Source organism: Panicum hallii, chromosome 2, assembly GCF_002211085.1.
Source record: "Panicum hallii strain FIL2 chromosome 2, PHallii_v3.1, whole genome shotgun sequence".
In the NCBI taxonomy this organism is placed as follows: Eukaryota; Viridiplantae; Streptophyta; class Magnoliopsida; order Poales; family Poaceae; genus Panicum; species Panicum hallii.
This window is the reverse complement of record NC_038043.1, coordinates 45,217,651-45,231,914: the sequence shown is the minus strand read 5'-3', so window position 1 is coordinate 45,231,914 and position 14,264 is coordinate 45,217,651. Positions and strand designations below refer to the sequence as shown.

The following is a 14,264-nucleotide window of genomic DNA, read 5'->3' as shown; positions in this document are numbered from 1 at the left end:
TGTCTAGCATCGCTCTTGAATCACAGGGAGATGCGTGACGATGACGCCTCTTTCCATTCAGACGGCTCCTAAAACAATTCCTGCCGGTCAACGGAGAGCTTACCTTCATCCGAGGAACGCGACACTCCCGAAGCCTGACGCATCGTTGCATCCGCCGCCCGTCCGCGGCGAACGCCCACCTGCCAGTTTCAGGGGGGGAACGACGCTCTTCCCGGCTCCGATTCCAAAGATGAAACTTGAGACTTGTTGGGATCTCAATCCAACCGCGTTCTTCACCCTCTCAATTCTCGTCACGATCTGTGCACCTGTTCCATTTCGCTAGGCCCAGCCGGCCGGTCAAATGGAGCAGCCCTTTTTCTCGTTGTTGTGGCGGCGGCTTGGCGGCGTCGGACGAGGCTGCAGAGAGCAGCAGGCCTAGCTGATAAGAAGCAAGCCGGCGTGGCATGTTCGTGAACCGTGACGGCAACCAAAGCGGAGCGACCGGCAATTTTGTGAAGCCACCGTGGGTAGATTCCGCCTGCGTATACCAATTTCAGGAAGGCGACCCAGTCATGGACGTGGAAGCGCACAAGGACTCGCCTCAGACTCAGACCCGTGGCAAGCTGAGGCGCCGCCTTCTGGTGGCGCTCAACTGCGGGATGCTGGCACTGGGCACCACGGCGGGGCCGCTCCTCACCCGCCTCTACTACGACAAGGGCGGCGACCGGGAGTGGCTCTCGGCGTGGCTCCAGTCCGCCGGCTGGCCGCTGCTGCTGGTCCCCGTGGCGGCTTCCTACACCGCCCGCCGCGCGCGCGACCGGGCCGCCCCGGTCCTTCTCACCCCGCCGCGCGTCCTGCTAGCCGCCGCGGCGCTCGGCCTCGCCACGGGCGCCGACAACTTCATCTACGCGTACAGCCTCCGGTACCTGCCGGTGTCCACCTCCGCGATCCTCATCTCGACGCAGCTCGCGTTCACGGTGTTCTTCGCGCTCCTCATCGTGCGCCAGCGGCTGACGGCGGCGACCGTGAACGCCGTGGCGCTGCTGACGGCGGGCGCCGCCGTGCTGGGCCTACACGTCTCGTCCGACCGCCCCGCGGGGGCCACGAAGGCGCAGTACCTGATGGGCTTCGCCCTCGCCCTCGGCGCCGCGGCGCTGTACGGGCTCATCCTGCCGCTGGTCGAGCTCGCGTACAGGCGCGCCGCGGGGGGAGGCGGCCGCGCCGTGACGTACGCGCTGGTGATGGAGATGCAGCTGGTGATGGGGTTCTTCGCCACCGCGTTCTGCACCGTCGGCATGGTCGTCAACAAGGACTTCCAGGTGCGTGCCCATGCCATGCGTCGCACACTTGCCATTGCCAATTCCAGTTCTCTCTGTAGTCTATACAGTAGATTCAGCACGTGCTATGAAATGAATCGATCCGATCGTCCGGGCCTGCAAAACTCCTCCCACCCGTTTTGCAAGTGGGCTTCTTTCGGGCAAAAAAGCTTTGCTGGGCCGAAAGGGTGGCATCCCGGGCTTTCTTTGCTGCAGCATTGCGTGCGATGATGAATCTCTGAGGTTCCTTTCCTATTCCTGAGGCCCAGCCGTTGTTTGACTTTTTCCACCCGTCGCTGCTTCCTTTTTTTTTTTGAAATAACTGTCGCTGCTTCTGCCTGCCGACTGCTGTGGTCAGCAGCAGAACTGCTCAATAATTGCTGGCCAGGTCAAGTTTAGTTTCTGGTTGGCTGCTGGCCTGCTGTTCACAATAGAGCCCTAGAGATCGCGTCATTCCTGCACTGCATTGGCTATGGTTGTGAGCCATGCACGTGCAACAGCGGGGTACAGCATGGTGCTGGTTGTGCGACGATCCGGGAACCTAGAAAGAAGATGGGTCTGCACTGGTTTTCAAACTTTGCATGGCGAGTTGGCGAGTTGAGGATGGGTGGCGGTGCCAACCAAATCTGACGATTACGTGCAGCGTAGTATTCTATTTACTTGGAAAGGATAGCCCAGCCCAATAAAATAGTGTATAGTTGCTGGACTAATCATTGAGCTATTAAGAAGATGCATGGTACAGAAACTGATTTTTAGTCGCAGGAAAAAATAGGTAGTACTCAATCATAAGTATATGGTTACTCATAGTTTTACTCCCTCAATCATATATAAGTAGAGGGAGTACTTACCAAGAACATTTTCAGGTTGTAATGTTCCATGTCTTATATTGTAATTTCTACTAATAATGTCATCAAAAAAAACTTGTCGTAACAGCACAGAAAAATTTAGTGAGACAAGAATGAACACCCCTCTAAATAAAAGTATTAGTGTAGATAAGCATTTATTAGTATATGATACATAGTCAACTATATGACGAAAGCTTGTAGAGACAAATGCGTGCAGGCACTGTGGCCGTGCACACCTAATATTCTAATCATATGTACTGCGATCATAAGGATCGCTTGATCTTGATGATCTCTGATGATACTTCTTACAAATTATAACTTCAATTAATAATACATGTTACAGTAATATTAGGTCAGTCTCAGTGGAAAGTTTTATTGAAATGCTACCAACACTAAGAATTTGGTAACTGTGCCAGCTGAATTTCATTAGGATGAAACTCCTCTCTCTCTCTCGTCTTATGAAACTCTCCATCATCTCTCCTCGTAATAATACTATCAGGTTAGCAAAATTGTTGACGTGGCATGTTATTTAATACTCATAAAACTTTTGATGAAATTTCCATTGAGACTAACCTAAATATGAACTCCGAGAAAATTTTCAAAAATAAGGCAAAAAAACTTTGAAACAAAGCATTATACTTCATAGCCATATATTTTGGTGTTGGTGTGGAAAACCTTGCCGCCAAATTTGGATGGACCGCCCTACTAGTCCACACATGCATAGTAGTCTAATAACTAATAAATACATGGTCGTGTTGCTCGTGTGTGGGTCCTGCGATCCTGACATGATCACTCAGCCCATAGTTGACCGTGTAAACTTGGCCCTTTAGCCTTGAAGCCATCATTTAGCCCGTGTAATATGAAGTTAGACAGTTGGTCAAGATACCCAGCAACCCCTTTGGGCTCTCTTCCAGCCATCCTGGATCCGGCCTCCGTCTCCATCCGCTCGCTTTCAGGAACACTTCCGTCTTCTAGATGAGATTATCCTTGGCCGGCATCACCGTTACATCCAAATTCCAAAGCGTAGACGTAGACTGTTAGTGCTAGGCTAGCTGCTTCCGAAGTCCGAACCGAGCTCGCACGAGGCGGACGCCAGGCACAGGCACGGCCGCCGCAGCACGACGGCCGTAGGTAGTATGGACATGGAAACCCGCAACGGCTTGTCGCCGCCGGCGCGCAGCAACAAGACGATGGAGCGCCTCCTGATGGCGCTCAACTGCGTGCTGCTCGGCGTCGGCGTAACGGGCGGGCAGCTCCTCAGCCGCCTCTACTACAACAAGGGCGGCCACCGGCAATGGCTCTCGGCGTGGCTCCAGACAGGCGGCTGGCCGCTGCTGCTGATCCCCCTGGCGGCTTCCTACGCCGGCCGCCGCGCGCGCGACCGGTGCGCCCCGGTCCTGCTGACCCCGCCGCACGTCCTGCTGGCGGCCGCGGGGCTCGGCCTCATGACGGGCGTCGATAACTTCCTCTACGCCTGGGGGCTCGAGTTCCTGCCCGTCTCCACCTCCGCGATCCTCATCTCGACGCAGCTCGTCTTCACGGTGCTCTTCGCGTACCTCCTCGTGGGGCAGCGGCTGGCGCCGGCGGCCGTGAACGCCGTGGCGCTGCTGACGGTGGGCGCCGTCCTGCTGGGGCTGCACGCCTCCGGCGACCGCCCCGCGGGCGTCACGGGGCGCCGCTACTGGCTGGGCTTCGCGCTCACCCTCGCGGCCGCGGTGCTGTACGGGGTGTTCATGCCGCTGGTCGAGCTCGCGTACCGGTGCGCCGCGCGCGGCGGGCGGGCCGGCCTGACGTACGCGGTGGCCATGGAGCTGCAGTTGGTGATCGGGATCGTCGCCACCGCGTTCTGCACCGTCGGCATGGTCGTCAACAGGGACTTCCAGGTACGTGTCACCCGCGTATACGCCTACGTACGTGCTCTTGGAACGTGACGATCGAGGAGCGCACATACAGCTCGAGTAGTACGCACAGCGTGCATGGGTGCGCCGTGTTGAGCTGGCGATTCTAGAGCGATCCAGTTTGCTGCCCCGTGAAGGTAGGTGCCCCGCCGGTGTTCAATCCCATACGGTCACACCCCATCACCCGGCCCGGAGCGGCAAATCTCGTGCCCTGCACTCCTGCTCGGCGCGGCGTATGGGGCTCGGCCTCCCTGCCTATACGACTCGACCATGCAGCCTCCGCTAGTCCGCTTGTGTAGCTGAGAAAAGGGTGTATTACTAGTACAGTACTTGACATTGGAAGAACCAGTCGAAGCCCAATGACAAGTGCCTATTGATGGTGGATGCATCCAGCCAGCATTCCAGCGCCAAGGGACCCCACTTCGGCCGCGTTCTCAGGAACCAGTCGCCGTCGTTTCCCTTCTTCGCGCGGCTCGGTATGTCCTCCTTAAGTCCTTTCGGCTTGTCACTTTGTGATGTGCAGCATGCAAGTCCTGTGGCCGGGCTCTAAAGAGGCCGAAAGGATGGTGGTCTCCTGGGTTTCCTTCCTTCCTCTTGTACTCGGTATAAGATGGGCTTGTGGCGCTCGTCGTTGCCAACGCCTTCCTTCTTCTGGCCGAGCCTCTTAGCGCCCCATGCCCATGCAGGCCCGCACCACCGGCCGATGAGGTGGGGCCACTCCGTGAACAATGCACGAGGCTTCTGTACTGTGGCCACGGACGCCAGGAGAACGGAGAACGGAGAAAGCCGGCCGTGCATAGTGCTCCATGCACTAGACACCTGACGACGACATGTCGTTCCATCCATACGGCTGCCTGAATTCTGCCTGTCGAAAGGTACCGGACGCCCGCCGTTTGGTGACAACCCCTGGATCGCCTGGATCTGGCTGCATCCGCCGAGAGCACTAGGCTGCGTCTTATCTGCTTCGATCGGGCCGGGTATTTGTTTCCCAAGTAATACCTGACTACGAACATTTAAGGTCTCGTTTGGACGTCGTTGAATTTACTTTTAGATTCATGGGTTGCCACAATTTTAGATTTTGGGATTATATAAATATACCGATCTCAGGTCGAAGATTACACCCTCAAGAAGAGAAATCTTTAAAGCTCACAAAAAACAACATAACATCCTATCATTGACAACATTATCCATTTGGTCTACCATGTTTCCACACTATCATCTTTGCTATTATAAAAAAAAATAACCCAAAAATATTCCAGTACATGCTTTTAGATTACCCACACACCCGTACATGTATACCACCATCTTTGAACAATAACTTGCTTCTTTGCCAATGTATAACCTCTATTTTCCTTTAACCACACATCACCCACTTCGTCAAAAGAAATGAACTATGCGACAACGCCCCAGTATAAGTAGTATTAGCAGGAGATCTCAAGTAGCAAAAGTTAGTTCAAATTCTGCACCATAGTAAAGGACTTCCTTTTGGTCCATCCTATCCTAATAAAAATATGGTCTAACTAAGAAAATGGGAGCATCCATAGTGTTTTCCCAAGTGAACTTATATAGTCGTATCCAAGCCTTCAATGGTAGCATCGGAAAAGAATGGACAAATGCAACGAAATTGACATTGTTCTTTTCAGCTAGACTTGTAATACATAATGATTAAATCCCCTCCTATGATTATCGTATTTGAGCTGAGGCAGATTTTTCCTTTGCAACCGGAGTGGACTAGTTCAGACAAAAGAAGATCCTATTTAAGTTCTGGTTGAGTAGCACCATAAATGGACACCAATATCCATTTATAGCTGTCTTTTTTCGAGGTGAATTTCACATAAAAGTACATATCAGAGACACCCCTTCAATACCAAAATGTGGCTAGATTGATGCCACATTTGGTATTAAATAACTAGCCTAATCACGTAACATCTAATTGCAATTAGCCGGCACCTGATTAGCTGACTTGAGGAGATGTAGATGCCTATAAGCTCTTAGGCCACTGATGTCCCCCAGATGCTCAACGCAGTAGGCAAGTTGTTGCAGCAATGCAAAGGGTGTACGTCGGTTTAGATGGCCGATGGCGACCCTATCTAGGCCTGCAGTGGTCGGCGTCCTTGTTCAAGTCACTAGCTACCACCTCATCCCTTGATTGGTCGGATCGATCGGGGTGTGGCCTATTATATTCTCTCGTGTCTGTTCTTGCGCTAGGTTTTAACCAGGCAGCCCTTCTTATAGCGGGCGTGACTTGGGACCAAGCCAAGGTGGTTAGAGAACGAAAGACTCACCAATCATGGGTTAAAGAAAATTGGTGATCGGCACAGATATGCACCGAGCCAATGCGTAGTGGGGTTTTGCTTCCTCTTTGGTTCTGTGAGCAAGGATGTGGCACTCCTTGATGGATGTATTGGACTCACCCTTTAAACTCTCCAGGGGCTCGAGAGGTCTTGCTTTAGATCACTAGCGTGAATCAGGCTCAGGGGTCTCTAGCGCTAGAAGAACTTTATCTAGCTTCCCCTCTTCTCCCCTCTATCCGTGTCTTGAACTTCTGTATTCCCGTTTTCATAATGGAAATGGGGTGACCTCGATTCAAAAAAGCATGGGCTAAAGAAAACGGTCATACAGTTGCCCTGTTTCCATGGGCAAATGACTTGAAGATCTACTCTTAACAATCCCCCTGCGGTGAAAACGCGGCAACCTTTGTCTTTGCTCGATCTTGGCGCGCAAAAAAAGTTAGGGGATCCAAGCTGCTAAACTTTCTATGTTCATGGGTTGCTATCGTGGCCGGCCGAGGCTTAAGTGCGCAGCCAGCTTGAACACGATAGATCGATGAGCCTAGAGAAGGCGGAGAAATAAACTGCAAAGAAATGGAGGTGCGAGATATACAGGAAACCATCGCGGCACGGGACTTTATTGTGGCTATGCATGGCTCGAGCGGAAGAATATAAATGACGGGCTTAGGGATGATGCCTTCCGGCACTAATGGTAGCCAGAACATGCGGTCTACACATGATGCACGCGGCGAGAAGCACCCGTTTGGAGTTTGGTGCGGTTAGTTGGATACGGTGTGTAGTGCATCAGCCAGGCTGCCCGATGTGGAGTTGTAGACACCTCACACCATTGATGGATGGATACCGACAGGCTATGTTAGGAAACTGCATGTGTCGTCTTACAGGTTTAATGCCTTCAAATCGTACGCGTGTAGTAAATAAATTAGCAAATTCATTTCTTTGTCCACATGGTCCAGATATGCGATTTGCGTCTAAAGTCCCGATTGGATCCATGGACTAACATAGACCTAAAATTTATCAGCTCATTAGGTAATCCAAATAGGTGGATTAAAATATGGACTCAAGTTCAGTCTATTAGTTACCTACATAATTTGGATTAAACCAACTAACCAACTGCGGAAAGATCAAACTTTCCATCACTATGCGCGTGCAGTTACAACATTTCTATATGTGTGATCCCATCTAGAGTTTAGTCCATGGATCCAAATAGCCATTGACTAAAGTTTAGTCTAGACTAGAGTTTAGTTCTAGTTGATCCAAATAGGATCTAAAATGATAAAAAAATACGACACGTTAGCCACGCTGTTTGTACAGGTCATCTTGCAAGTTTTTATTATTGCAGGAGGTGTAGGAAGTAGGAACACGTACAAATAAAACTGGACGCACAAGCTCAAGCATACTGCGATCCCGTGAGTGGTGTGATCTCGACAGTTACTACTTATACACCGTGCCGTCCTGTGCCCAACAGCACACGTCTACAGGGAGTGGGATTATGCTAGGCAGGTGTCACCGTCACCGTCGCATCCAAAATTAAGCCTGGCTAGTGCTAGCTTCCATAAACCTACCACGAAGCGGACGCAAACCATCCTCTTGTACGTCTAAGCGCAAAACACAGGCACGGCTCGCCGCAGCACGAGCCAGCGTGTAACCATGGACGTGGAGGCGCGGAACGACTCGCCACCCGCGCGCAGCAAGGCGATGCACCTCCTCATGGTGGCGCTCAACTGCGCGATGCTCGGGCTCGGCATCACGGGCGGGCAGCTCCTCAGCCGCCTCTACTACAACGAGGGCGGCCACCGGCAGTGGCTCGCCGCGTGGCTCCAGACCGGCGGCTGGCCGCTGCTGCTGGTCCCCGTGGCGGCCTCCTACGCCGGCCGCCGCGCGCGCGACCCTGGCGCCGCGGTCCTGCTCGCCCCGCCGCGCGTCCTGCTGGGCGCCGCGGGGATCGGCCTCCTCATCGGCGCCGACAACTTCCTGTACGCCTACGGGCTGGAGTTCGTGCCCGTCTCCACCTCCGCGATCCTCATCTCGACGCAGCTCGTCTTCACGGTGTTCTTCGCGTTCCTCATCGTGCGGCAGCGGTTCACGGCGCCGACCGTGAACGCCGTGGCGCTCCTGACGACGGGCGCCGTCATGCTGGGCCTGCACGTGTCCTCAGACCGCGGCCCGGGCGTCACCAGGGGCCAGTACTGGCTGGGCTTCGTGCTCACGCTCGGCGCCGCGGTGTTGTACGGGCTGATCATGCCGCTCGTCGAGCTCGCGTACAAGCACGCCGCGAAGGGCGGTTCCGCCCTGACGTACGCGCTGGTGGTGGAGATGCAGCTGGTGATGGGGTTCGTCGCCACCGCGTTCTGCACCGTCGGCATGATCGTCAACAAGGACTTCCAGGTGCGTGCCACATGTGTTGCCTACCTCCTGCTGCTGCTGCACTGGCCGGCCTGAGCCCACCAAGCACATGCATCGAACCATATTGGAGGATCCGATCGGTTCGTTCTGTGCTCGGTAATGGAGGAAGCAAGCCGTCTACACTTCAGGGGCTTGTAGCTTTTGTTGCCCATCAGTGTGAAGTGGGTGCTCGGTGTCACGGCTCACCTGATTGGGATGTCTCCTGCGGTCCTGCCCTAGTGCCCTCCTCGATCGCTTAGCCTCCTCCGCGCCGCGGTAGCTGCCGATTCGTAACGGAGATGCATATATAAAACATATTTCTCAATACAATCTTTTCAGTCAAAGGACGACATAATCCCTTCAATCAAACTTAGACGGCCGACATGCTTTCTATACCTTCGATCGCGTCGTCTTCTCATTTACCCTTGCCCCTCCTGCCTCCGATCCCCTCCTCCGGCCAGTATTCAATCTACCTGTTTATGCCCAATTTCTCAGAATTGAACATTCTTTTAACCGAACTTTTAAAATTAAACTGAACTCCAGCTGGAAAATAGTGGTACGGCTATTTACTGGTCACCACCAATAATATTCAAAATTCAATGAAAACTGGTCACCCCTCTTTGGCATTGTCCCGACCACTAGTTACGCCCACGCACCAGCATGGCATCACCGTTGGTTCCTAGACTCCTCCCATCTGACGGTCCTCAGCTGCTTAGCCTTCTCGCTGCCTAGCCACCGTCTACTCATGTCGGCTCCATCCGCCGTCTTGCGACCCTCTAAGCCTAAGATGGAGGAACTCTAGTAGTAGATAGAATCGTGGTCACGGTCACGCCATTGATTGAGAAGTCTCTCATTTTCGGTTGACCGGACCGTAGGAAGCTGTAGAAAGGAGAAGGGTATTACTCTCTGATCACAATTGTAAGTGGTTCAGAGTATCGACACGATTCTAAGTCAGCCGTCAATTTCTATAACAAAAACCTTTTTTAAAAAAAATAAAACATTACGTATCAAAGTAGTTTTGATGGTGAATCTATTAGCGTTAACATTATCTTGCAAAAACTATTTAGACTTTTAGTTAATCGATGGTTAAGACCGTTTTTTATTTGTGATTGGTGTAAGCCCAACGTTATTTTATGTTCACGCAATCATCCAGACCAGCCCACCAATTCCCCGTCCCATTCGGGGCGGATCAGGCGAAAACTCTTGTTTTCTAGGCCGGATGCGCACGCACAGCAGGCTGGGATGGGTGAACTGTCCGATCGATGCGGTAGGTTATTGAGGAATTAACCGTGAGCGGCATCCGCATGCTAATTGGGCTGGGCCCTTGAGACCTGTGGTCTGCAGGTTCGCTGGTGGGCTTTCTGCTGGCTGTGATGGCTTTCGAAATGTCCCTTTCCGGCGTCGATCCGGTCCACGTTCGTGCAGCGCAGGCCCGCGTCCCTGGTGCTCATCGCAGCTGTATAATAATAATAAAGCGGCTTAGGTCATCACTGGATCGCAGTGCTCGCCGATTAGCATCGGATGCTGACTGCCACTCGACTCCGACGGCTGCGAGAATTGTACCGGCCTGCCAGCAGGTCCACCGGCGCCGAACAAAAAAAAGATAATCTTTAGGGAATGGATTTGACCATTGATCGAATAGGTTGCGGAGTAGATTGACTCGAGATTTTGGTCGGCAGATCAAACGGACAGAGTGGATTGTTCTGTCCGGTAAAATTAATTTTCCTATACATATTAACTTACGAACATGTGCACAATATAATGTAGAATACGAATTCTTTTCGTTTTGAGAGACAGAGAAAATACGAATCCAATCATAAATGAGTCATTATTTTGAGTAGATTGGGTCTCTGGCTAGAGAGGAGGCAGTCGATTCGAGACCGGGGCTGGGAAGAGGACACGAGCCTGTTTTAATTTATTGGATCTAGATTTAATTGTGAAAGATTGTTCACATGATTTTGAAAAAGAATGCGACCCTGCCGATCAGTCGTCATTGGAAAACCCACTCTCCCGTTCGTGGTTTGCATATAATTACCCGCTAGCATGCGCCGCGTGCACACAGCTCACGTCTTGAAGGAGCGATTACCCGCTGCCGGCGTCATCGTCGTTGCATCCAAAGCGTCGAGCTAGATTCCACGCCTAGGCAGACCCCAGACGCCAGCGACCCCCGTGTGCGTCACCGCGTCTCGTGCGGACAGACAGACAGACGCGGGCGCGGCAGCTCGCCTCGGCCATGGACGTGGAAGCCCGCAAGGACGCGGCGCCGGCGCGCGGCAAGGCGGTGCGCCGCCTCCTGGTGGCGCTCAACTGCGGGATGCTCGCGCTGGGCGCCGTGGGCGGGCCGCTCCTCAGCCGCCTCTACTTCAGCAAGGGCGGCCACCGGCAGTGGCTCTCCGCGTGGCTCGAGACCGCCGGCTGGCCGCTGCTGCTGCTCCCCGTGGCGGCGTCCTACGCCGCGCGCCGCGCGCGCGACGGCCGGGGCGCCCCGGCCCTGCTCGCCCCGCCGCGCATCCTGCTGGCCGCCGCGGGCCTCGGCGTCGCCACGGGCGTGGACGACTTCATCTACGCCTACGGGCTCTCGTACCTCCCCGTGTCCACCTCGGCGATCCTCATCGCGACGCAGCTCGCCTTCACGGTGCTCTTCGCGTTCCTCGTCGTGCGCCAGCGCCTGAGCGCCGCGACCGTGAACGCCGTGGCCCTCCTGACCGTGGGCGCCGTCGTGCTCGGCCTGCACGTCTCCGGCGACCGGCCCCGGGGCGTCACCAGGGGCCAGTACTGGCTGGGGTTCGCCCTCACGCTCGGCGCCGCCGCGCTCTACGGGCTGGTCCTGCCGCTCGTCGAGCTCGCGTACCGGCGCGCCGCCGCCGGCGGCGGGCGCGCCGTGACGTACGCGCTGGTGATCGAGGTCCAGCTGGTGATGGGGTTCTTCGCCACGGCCTTCTGCACCGTGGGCATGATCGTGAACAAGGATTTCCAGGTGCGTTCGTTCCCACACGTGTCCGCCGCCTCTACTCCTGCCCTACGAGAGAGTTTGACCTCTGCACGCCTCGATCGGTATCTAGTTCCGAGTCCCAACGAAACGATAACAACAAACAACCAAACTACGGTGACGTAGGTGTGCATTTGGAGTGATTTATCACTTGGAAGATGGGAAGAATTTGAAGAGCTTCTTGTGGGTTAAAACCATCCTCCGTATATCGGATTAGCATTAAACTTATCTGTTTGCGTGGTTTGTTCTACTAACTCGGATCATGAAACCGACCTGAGGAATACCGGCCCGTAATTCTGGAACGGCCAATACAAACCCCAGTTTTTGTATTCCCAAGCACTAGGCGACCCATCAGCACTTATTTTCCGAATCCTTTTGCCGCCACCCGATAAGATTGTGCCTGGCCCATTCTTCATGGCACAATTCGCGTGGGACTCGTGGCCGTGGCGCCCCGTATAAGAGAGCCTGTCTAGCCTGGGCCGTGCATTCAATTCCATGGTGCAGACTTAGTACTGGTATACATCAGTAGAATTCCTCACGTAGAGAGATCCAGAGAGAAAAGGACGCGAACCTGCCCCCGTTTTCATCCAAAGGAATCGATCATTGATGGTGCGTGTGCGGGAACGAGTCCATGACAAAGATCATGGCTGGAAAGACAAACAAAGCAGCCCGTCCGCTGAATGCTTCCACTTTTGATGGCCATGTCATGGCGTCTCCTCAGCACTTTGATCTGGATGCTCTGCACTGCCGTACAAAAGCTATGGTAATTAGCGTGGAAAGTTGAAACTTGGGGAGGTTTTCAACTTTTGATCCTGAACTAACATTATGCGAGGTTTGCATTGTCCCTGGAGAAAATGAGTACCTGGTTGACTGGCTGGTGAAATGGCGGTGATGATCATGGGTTGCCCAACGAATCATCCATCGTTCTGAATTCTGAAGGACGAGAGGACGACTGCCCTTGCTTCCCGTCCTCTCCTTTCCGGGGTACCTTTGTTCGCATAATCTTGGCTTTGGCTGGCTATTTTCTGAAGCATATATTCAAAAGGGCATCTTGCGCTAAACATTTTGTTAGGTTACAGTACAAATGGAAAACACTTCCACTTTCAGAAAAGAAATCATGCAAGCTGCATAGTGGGTAGCAGCACTGTTGTCCTCCCTGCCTCCCCAAAGCAGGGGGGCAATCAGCACACTATTAGAGCAGTGCCGGACGAAACTGCACTCGGTAGGTGAGCCTGTGCTCGTCCACTAGCAACGGCGGATAGCATACAAAAGGACGGGACACCAGTTCGCACTAGGAGCCAGGCAGGGGCACCTTCGTTTAGGGATTGGCCAATTGCGTAGCGGCATACACTGCCACCAGCGGTAGGTGACGATGATGACTGAGAAAGCAAGGGCAATATGGAGGGACTGTGCTCAAGATTCTGGTCACTGATGAATGATCGTTGGTGCCCGGCAGATGCAAGCGTCTCACCCATCATCGCACTTCGCGGTTCAACTTTGCGTCTCCCTGATACAAAGCAGCACTGCCCGATAGTAACGATTCAGTGTGCAGGCCAGTTCGTAATCAACACTTTCTTTTTGTTAATTTTGAAAAAGATGGCGCGTGAGAGATTTTTTACAAGTATAGTATAAAAACTCATGCTTTTGTTAGCACACTTTCCGCTTTCTCTTTATGTTATTTGTGGTTATCTTTTGTGCACGGCTGAATGATGAAGCACTCACGCTGGAATTTGTCGTTAACTCTGAAGTCTGAACTGATCGCTGAACCAGCTCTGCTCCGCGTATCTTGCCTGAGCAAATCTGCCATCGTCCGTGCGTGCAGGCGATCCCGAGGGAGGCGAAGAACTTCGAGCTGGGGGAGGCCCGGTACTACACGGTGCTGGTGTGGGCGGCGGTGCTGTGGCAGTTCTTCTTCCTGGGCGCCGTCGGGGTCATCTTCTGCGTGCACACGCTGCTGGCGGGCATCCTCATCGCGGTGTTCATCCCGGTCACGGAGGTGGCCTCCGTCATCTTCCTGCACGAGAAGTTCAGCAGCGAGAAGGGCGTGGCGCTGGTGCTCTCGCTCTGGGGCCTCGCCTCCTACTCCTACGGCGAGTGGAGCGAGGCCAGGGCCAAGAAGAAGACGGCCGAGGCGGCCGCGGAGGCCCAGGCCCCGTGAGGGCCGTGGGCTTGCAATTGTGGACGGTGATGAGAGAGGGAAGCTCTCTGATGGTGCGTGGTCCAGCTGTACTCTCCGTATCTGCTGTGGTTTGTGGGCTCGTGGCCGTGTCGATGGATGGCTTGCTTGTGCTTGTGGTTTGTGGTTTTGTGGGCCATACTAGTACCGTACCGTACCGTACCATACATGAAACTGCTCGCGACAATTTGAAGTCATAGCAAAGCGATCGGCGCACTTTGTAACGGGTAATATTATATTGTCTGAAGAAAATACAAAATTTGTCTCCGTGCTCGTTACTATTCTCCTGCAGTTTATTGCACTGATCTAGTGCTGTTTGAGAGACCCAGTAGACATCTCCTCCTCGCTTTGCATGCATAGATAGTAGGGACTTCAAAATATTTTGGCT

At 53.6% G+C, this 14,264-nt stretch overlaps 3 protein-coding genes across 4 annotated transcripts; all 3 read left to right on the top strand.

Annotated features, from left to right (window-relative positions):
* The first annotated feature begins 399 nt into the window (after positions 1–399).
* Positions 400–1,789, top strand: LOC112883213 (purine permease 3-like). Its single transcript, XM_025948483.1, has one exon. It carries the CDS (start codon positions 444–446, stop codon positions 1,524–1,526), a length of 1,083 nt encoding a protein of 360 aa, XP_025804268.1. The 5' UTR covers positions 400–443; the 3' UTR covers positions 1,527–1,789.
* A 1,260-nt stretch (positions 1,790–3,049) lies between these two features.
* Positions 3,050–4,588, top strand: LOC112881117 (purine permease 1-like). The gene is made up of 2 exons (XM_025945819.1): positions 3,050–4,023; positions 4,436–4,588. Exons 1-2 carry the CDS (start codon positions 3,277–3,279, stop codon positions 4,586–4,588), a joined length of 900 nt encoding a protein of 299 aa, XP_025801604.1. The 5' UTR covers positions 3,050–3,276.
* Positions 4,589–7,818: 3,230 nt separating this feature from the next.
* On the top strand, positions 7,819–13,976 carry LOC112880612 (purine permease 3-like). Of its 2 annotated transcripts, none has more exons than XM_025945331.1 (2): positions 7,819–8,714; positions 13,523–13,976. In XM_025945331.1, the coding sequence occupies exons 1-2, from the start codon at positions 7,977–7,979 to the stop codon at positions 13,856–13,858; spliced, it is 1,074 nt and encodes a 357-aa protein (XP_025801116.1). In that variant the 5' UTR covers positions 7,819–7,976; the 3' UTR covers positions 13,859–13,976. The 2 variants fall into 2 exon arrangements, with proteins under 2 accessions (XP_025801116.1, XP_025801115.1); XM_025945330.1 differs by lacking the exon at positions 7,819–8,714 and adding an exon at positions 10,781–11,688.
* Positions 13,977–14,264: the final 288 nt, after the last annotated feature.